Source organism: Cupressus sempervirens, chromosome 6 (genome assembly GCF_028749045.1).
Source record: "Cupressus sempervirens isolate cs-2001-9-10 chromosome 6, ASM2874904v1, whole genome shotgun sequence".
NCBI lineage: Eukaryota > Viridiplantae > Streptophyta > Pinopsida > Cupressales > Cupressaceae > Cupressus > Cupressus sempervirens.
In genome coordinates this window covers 52,579,687-52,586,974 of record NC_143123.1, presented here as the reverse complement: position 1 = coordinate 52,586,974, position 7,288 = coordinate 52,579,687, and the positions used below count along the sequence as shown (strand labels likewise).

At 36.3% G+C, this 7,288-nt stretch overlaps 1 protein-coding gene across 1 annotated transcript; it reads left to right on the top strand.

Moving 5' to 3' along the window:
- The first annotated feature begins 2,730 nt into the window (after positions 1–2,730).
- LOC149551090 (ammonium transporter 3 member 1-like) lies at positions 2,731–5,595 on the top strand. Its single transcript, XM_089789625.1, has 4 exons — positions 2,731–2,912; positions 3,810–4,241; positions 4,396–4,645; positions 4,878–5,595. Exons 2-4 carry the CDS (start codon positions 3,843–3,845, stop codon positions 5,129–5,131), a joined length of 903 nt encoding a protein of 300 aa, XP_089645751.1. The 5' UTR covers positions 2,731–2,912; positions 3,810–3,842; the 3' UTR covers positions 5,132–5,595.
- Positions 5,596–7,288: the final 1,693 nt, after the last annotated feature.

The window sequence follows — 7,288 nt, the reverse complement described above, 5'->3', positions numbered from 1 at the left end:
TTAGACTTAGTTTCTGTTTCATGTGTTTTCATTTCTGGATACCCATTTGGGTCAAACAAAGGTTCCAACTCTCACAGTTCCACTATTAGTGTTCTAGGATAGAGTATTTGAACACCTTGGGATATGTGTAAATGCCAAAAAAATAGGAGTATGTAATTGGGCCATCATTTTGGTAAACTAGAAGGTGTAAATTGGCCAGATGAATGTAATTGTAATTTAGAGCATTCTAGAAAAAGAATCAGGTCAAAAGGCCCCACAATTTGAAAGTTATTGCAGTTTTTCGGGTTTTGGAGACCTCCTAAGAATGCTTCAAAGTCAGGTTAGGGGCATTAAATGACCTTAAAAAGGGCCAAAAAATGGGGGACGAGAAAAGCTGTCCATAGGGCTATAGAGCGCTTCGAGAGCTTTTCGAAAATGTAAACGGTTCGTCAATCGGAGCTACGGTTCAAAAGTTATGCCTCTCGGAAGTTCGTTTACCGTTTCTGGATTCTTCTAAATTTACGTCGACTTCTAACGCAGCTTCTGGAGCCTTCTATTTGGTCGGTGGATGCCTACTAGCACTTTCTAGAATGTATTCCTAGTCCTTAACCCTCCAGGGTCTATTTAAGGAGATTTCTGGCATTGCAAAAGGCAGTTCGGAGTGGAGTTTGGGAGGAGGTACTAAAAGGAGAAATTATCTCCAGATTTATGCTATTGTAAGCCCTTAGGGCATGTTTTGAACTCTATTTTCTCTGTACTGAATGTACTAGCTTATTTTCACAGTTAATACAATTTCCCTTTTCCTGTTGTGTCCATTATGTCCTTGGGTCGTGTCCCCATCAATAGAAGTAGCAATGAGCCCACGTTGTATGTCAAAACTAATATGGAAGGTCAGATTTTGATTGTATGTTTGTATGTTGATGACTTGATATTCACTGGAAATCTATCAATAGACATGTTCAAGATAGAAATGATGAAAGAATTTGAAATGACAGATTTGGGGTTGATGAGATATTTCTTAGGTATTGAAGTTATCCAATGTGACAAAGGTATCTTCATTTGTCAATCAAAGTATATAAAGGATGTTTTGAAGAGATTTAAAATGATAAATTGTAATCCAACATCAACTCTAGTTGCAATAGGAACAAAACTTAGCAAAGAGGAAAATGGCTCAAATGTTGATCCAACTATGTTTAAAAGACTTGCTGGAAGTTTAATGTATATGCCAACTACAAGGCCAAATATCATGTCTGAGGTGAGTTTGATCTCAAGGTTCATGGAATCACCACAAAATTCTCACTGGCAAGTTGGAAAAAGGATATTGAGATATGTTGCAGGAACAATGGGATATGGAATCCTATATTCCAAAGCTAACAATTTTGGTTTGACTGGGTATACTGATAATGATTTTGCAGGAAGTGTTGATGTCAGGAAGAGTACTTACAGATATATCTTTCACCTTGGATCAAGAGTTGTATCATGGGCATCAAAGAAGCAACCTATAGTGATGATCTCATTAGTTGAAGTAGAATATATAGCTACCACTTCCACAACATGTCAAGCAGTATGGATGCATCAAGTTTTTTTCGATCTTCACCATCACCAGGAGGAACCAATATCAACCCATTGTGATAAAAAATCAGCAATAGCATTATCTAAGAATCATGTATTTCATAAGAGAAGCAAACATATTGATACAAGGTACCACTTCATCAAAGAATTGGTCAACAATGAAGAAATCTACCTTGAGTTCTACAAATCTAAAGATCAATTAGCAGATATTTTCACTAAGGCATTGCCAAAGAGTAACTATGAATATCTGCGAGAGAAAATGAGAATTATTGATGTAAAATTTGTTAATGGTAGAAATTAAGGGGAAGTGTTGGCGGTATTAATTTCTTCCAACCAACCACCGTCAGTAGCCCACACTTTAGCCGTCCACAATAACTGCTCACCACCCACCATCGTCGGTAGCAAACAAGCAGCTGTCTTTAGCTATTTAGTGTCATCCAAACAACTACTTCTACATATCATATTTAATGCAATATATTAATATTGTATATGCTATGTTATAAGTGTGGTAGAATTCTAGAGAGTTCTCAGACCTCTATAAATAGAGGTTTATTATAATGCATTTAGCAAGGCAGCAAGGTAGCGAGGCAATATAATTAGTTTCTTTCTTGTGCATTTGTCTTTCATTTTTGCCTTCAAAATACATATGCATTAAATACATATTGATGCAGCTGTCGTTCGATAGCATTTTTTATCAATTTTATTTTATTTATAAATGCTCAAGACCCAAAAAAATTTCCCTTCTCTAATCAAAAGATTACAAAAGTTACTAAAAATAATTATTAAATAACTGCAATGCTAACCTTAGAGTTAGAAATTATTTTGATTCCCAAGATATAATATGAATGGGAATCCATTCGTTCCCTTTAAGAAAGGGACTAATTATAAGAATGATCTCCTATATAGAGTAAAACTGACATCTATTCAACTATCAGGTAAAGCTCAACATAGTATGACATTCTCCATCATCAAAGATATCGGGGAAGATCCATTGAGTAACCATTAATGACACGTTTTCTGACGGAGAATGATTCGATAAATCCCTAGTTTTCTTTTTCAAACCGAAGTCGATTCGTCTTATTAAGGATAGCTGACGAAAATAATAATCAATCCCTACTTTTCTTTTTCAAACCCAAGTCGATTCGTCTTATAAAGGATAGCTCACGACAAGGATATTCAATCCCTAGTTTTCTTTTTCAAACCCAGGTCGATTCGTCTTATAAAGGATAGCTCACGAAAAGGAAAGTAATGGCCCACTTATAGCTATTTATTCACTCCTAGTCTCCCAGAATGATAACGACGATCTTCGTAGTTGGTCTCCTATTACCATCTGAGTTTGACGCTCTCGTGTTCCAAAACAGGTATGCTGCTTCTTCTATCCACACCTCCTCTTTCTACTGATTTTCCATATTGTGGAATTCATGGCTAATAGTATTATTTACAGTTTCCCACGGCCATAGGAGGTATGAAGTTTGACTTACAGTTGGGCAATGCTTTTTGCTATTATGTAGAAAAGATTTGTATTATTGTTTCTGATTGTAACTGGGTAACGTCAATATTTCTGATCTGTCATCAGAATAAATAAGAGAGAGAGAAGAGAAGAACTATTAAGAGTGATGTTTAATGATAGCCATTTACGAACATTTAATCTAAATTTGGTTGTCGGAAATAAAGTTGGTTGTATGGAGTCTTTCAATTCCTTGCAGGATTTATATGGACTCCCCTGTTTTGGGGCAGAGCACTCTGTTTTTTTTCTATTAATTCTTGATTCTTGTAAGACGGCAGCATAGAGCATCCTGTAGATTTTAATAAAAGAGGGAGAAAAAATGGCGAGTAAATACAAAGATTTATTAGTGGTTTTTCCTTTCTTGAGCTCAGAGTTAGTGATTTGTAAAGTTTTAACAGAGGAGATTGAGACATGTATTCTTGGAACCAATAGCAATTTGTTTCAAATTCTATGGTGCAAATTTAAGATTTTTTTAGTTTACTAGATTTTCTTGGCTTTAGTTTTAAAATCAAAGTCCTCAAATGTTGCAGCTCGATTATTTTGGTTTGATTACCTCTTTCTAATTTCCATCACAGATTTTTGAAATTTTGTGATACTCTGTTGATTTCTGTCCTGCTGTACTCTCCTAAAGATTTTGTAGTAGGCCCTCTTGTGGGGATCAGTGGAAAATCATTTTATATGAAGATAAATATCATACATTACGCCTTTCTGACTTTCAATAGATCATAAACAGTGATGAGTTTTTTCACAGGATTTGAATTGAACACTTAAATTTGTAGCAGTCATGGCGAACACAGAGCCGATTCGCCACCACAATGGCACACCAGTACCAGACATGGTTTTCTTTAACAAAGGAGAACCCCAAAATGCAACGCAAATGATATCTGCAGCTCTATCACAAGATGCAAGCCAAATGATATATGCAGCTCTTGTATCGGTAGCTCTGACTTTGGTGGCTTTGGATATGATACCAGATCTTGATTTCCTCTACCGAAGCATTGTTATCCTCTATGGAAGCATTGTGAAGAAGAAATGGGCCGCTAATTCAGCATTCATGGCTCTCTATGCATTTGTACCAGTCTGGTTCAGCTTTTCATATGCTGTTGGGGCTTTCAGTTTGGGGGAAGGAGGATTCCTTTTGCGGTGGGCTTTCATTGATTTTAGCTCTGCTGCAGCTTATTGGGTATGCACAATTCTGTCTTCTTCCTTGAGCACTTTCTTCTACATTACCTATTCATTCTATGATTCTAGGTATCCTCATTGTTTCTATTGATTGAATTTATGAGGAGATTATGTGCCCTGATTGGTTTTATTGATTGAATTTTTGAGGAGAACAGGTAGGACATAGGCTACAAAGGTACAGAGAAAGATTTTTGCTATTGCTGACTGAAGCTGGTTTCTTGTGGTTGGGTTGGTGTGGTCTTAATGGAAGCGCCCCTTACGCTGCCAATGTTGTTTCATCCATGGCTGTTCCTAATCCCAACATATGTGCATCTACAAGTTTTCTTGTATGGACTTGTTTGGATCTTATATTCTTATATTGTTTGGATCATATAACTGGACTATTCTGCCTTACCCCAGGCGCTGGTAAGTTAAAATCCCATTATTAGCCCTGCTTTGCAAAAGAATACTTAGGGGAGAGGAGCCAGTATTTGAAAGACAATTTAAATGTCTTTCAGTATTTGAATCTCTTCCAATGGATGTGATAATAGTTGTTAAAATAATATTCATATTTGTCAGTGTGACAGTTGATGTGTATCATATTCAAAATTTGAGTGAAACCTATTTCATAAAACATTTTTGCTCTCTTGTTGTGCAGGTGTTGTTCAAGGATGGACTGCCATTGTGATGGGAGTGCTCTCTGGTTGTATTCCATTGTTCACCATGGTGATAGTTCACAAAAAACCAACGCCGCTGCAGAAAATTGATGAAATATTGGCTATACTCCATATTCATGCAATTGCAGGATTATTAGGTGTGGCTCTTAGAGGGCTTTTTGCAGAGCCTACACTCTGCAACCTTTTCGTAGCAGCAACAAATCTTAATGGAGCATTTTATGGGGATGGTATGTAATTTGTTAAGAAAATTGTGGCAGCTGCATTTGTCATTGGGTGGAACATCGTTGTCACAAGCATAATCATGGTGTTCATCTAGCTTTTCATTCCATTGAAAAGGTTGGACAAACAACTTTTGATTGGAGAAAGACACGGATTGAAGGTCCTCGAAGGATTATTTTAAAATAGGAATAAGTACACATGTAAAGGTTTGTTTGATTTGCTCTACTCTATAGATGTGGATGTATTCTTTCGAAATGCAAGAAAACTAATCTTCAAATGGGTTTTGTCTGATAATAGATGCAAGCTTTAATATTATGGATAGGGGGCAGCTTCCTTTTGAGCTGGTACAAGAATTTGATGAACTTGTTGCTCAGGATAGAGCTCCTTGTTAAGCTCTCCTTATTGTAATCCTTTTTGCCTTAATAAACTTTTACCCCTCCTTTTCCAAAGAGCTAGTAAAAAGAACGAATTTCAAACTTCCACCATTGAAGATTGAAGAGAATCACTATTAAAGTTATAAATGATGTGCAACTGAGAATTAGATATGATTCAATTCTTACTGAATTAAAGATGAGATTTTCTATGATAGTATTGAAATGCTCTAGAAAATTAAGATAATAATAATGTCATTCTAAGAGCGATGATTTCCTCTTCGAAAAGGCTCTATTTATAGGTTTTTGGAGCAAGTTGAGGAGCTTGGATGAGGTGGCACCCACGTGTCTCCTATATATGTCATCCATATAGGAGACACATGGGTGAGGATAATAGCCATGTAAGAGGAAAAATGTTCATATATGTATGAGACACAAGGGAAGACAAGTGTAAGAGAAATGACTTACATTTGAGGTAATGTGAATGTGATCCCTTTCTGGTAAGGTTGTGTGACCAACCACTTAGTGCTAAGAGGGTTAGAAATGGCCTTTTAATAATTATTAGTGAGTGATTAGTAAAAGTATTAGACTTAGTCAGTGAGGTGATGGGTGTAGGTTAACACAAAATTTTAATCATTAAATAGAATTAATTTAACATTATTTTTAATTATTAAAACCATATATTTAAATGGGGACATGATAGGGAACCTTCATGCCATGAAAGAGAAAGCTCAGGAGCGTCTCGATGATAGTACTAGGAAGATTAGGGATTTTGGTTTCTTTGAGGCTCTAGGCAAAGTTGAATCCCTTGCCTTTAGAGATCTAGAGGAATGGGAACTCCATGAGAAATTTAACTAGAAGAAAAAGACCATAATTGATTGGCTCTAGGAGGGAGATATGAACACTGTCCTTTTTCATAAAATTGTGCAATCTCATCGGAACTAGAGCTATATTTGTTCTTTGGTTAATTCAGAAGGTATTTAGTTGCCTTCCTTGCCAGCTTTACTCTAAGAGGTTGTTTGGTACTTTTTTGCCCTCTTTTTTGAGGACTCTCCCCCAATTGTTAATGAAAATACTATTATTTATTTATTTATTCCCTCCCTTGTTACTCCAGAAATGAATGATTATCTCATGCGACTTCTCTCTATGGCTGAGTTGGAGGAGGTGGTTTTTGGTATGCATAAAGGAAAAGCTCCTAGCCTTGATGGATTTCCTGTTGAATTCTTGCAAGAATTTTGGGATTTTATTAATTAGGATTATTGGAGGTGGTTAGGGAAACTTATTCTAGCAAGCAAATGCTCTTGGCTTGAATTCTACCTTCTTGGCTCTTATTCCAAAAAATGATGGGGCTAATAAACTAGAGTTTGTTAGGCCTATTACTTTGTCTAATATGGTCTACAAGGTTATTACTAAGTTGATTTCTAAGAGGCTTAAAAGGTGACTCCCTACCATTATCTTAGAAGAATAAGGTGGTTTTGATGTTGAAAGGCAAATTTTAGATGGGGTTTTATTGCTACTAAATTTATTCATTCTATGGCTGGTTCAAGGGAGCAATCTATGTTTATTAAATTGGATATAGCCAAGGTCTACGATAGAGTTAAATGGAGTTTCCTAAGGAATATTCTTCTTTCCTTTGGCTTTATCCTGGAGTGTGTAAGTTGAACTATGAGTTGCATTACTATTGCATCTTTCTCTACTCTTTTTAATGGGTAGCCTTCCTAGTTATTTGGTGCCTCTAGGGGTCTATGCTAGGTTGATCCTCTCTCCCCCTATCTCTTTATTATTATGGTAGAGGACCTAGG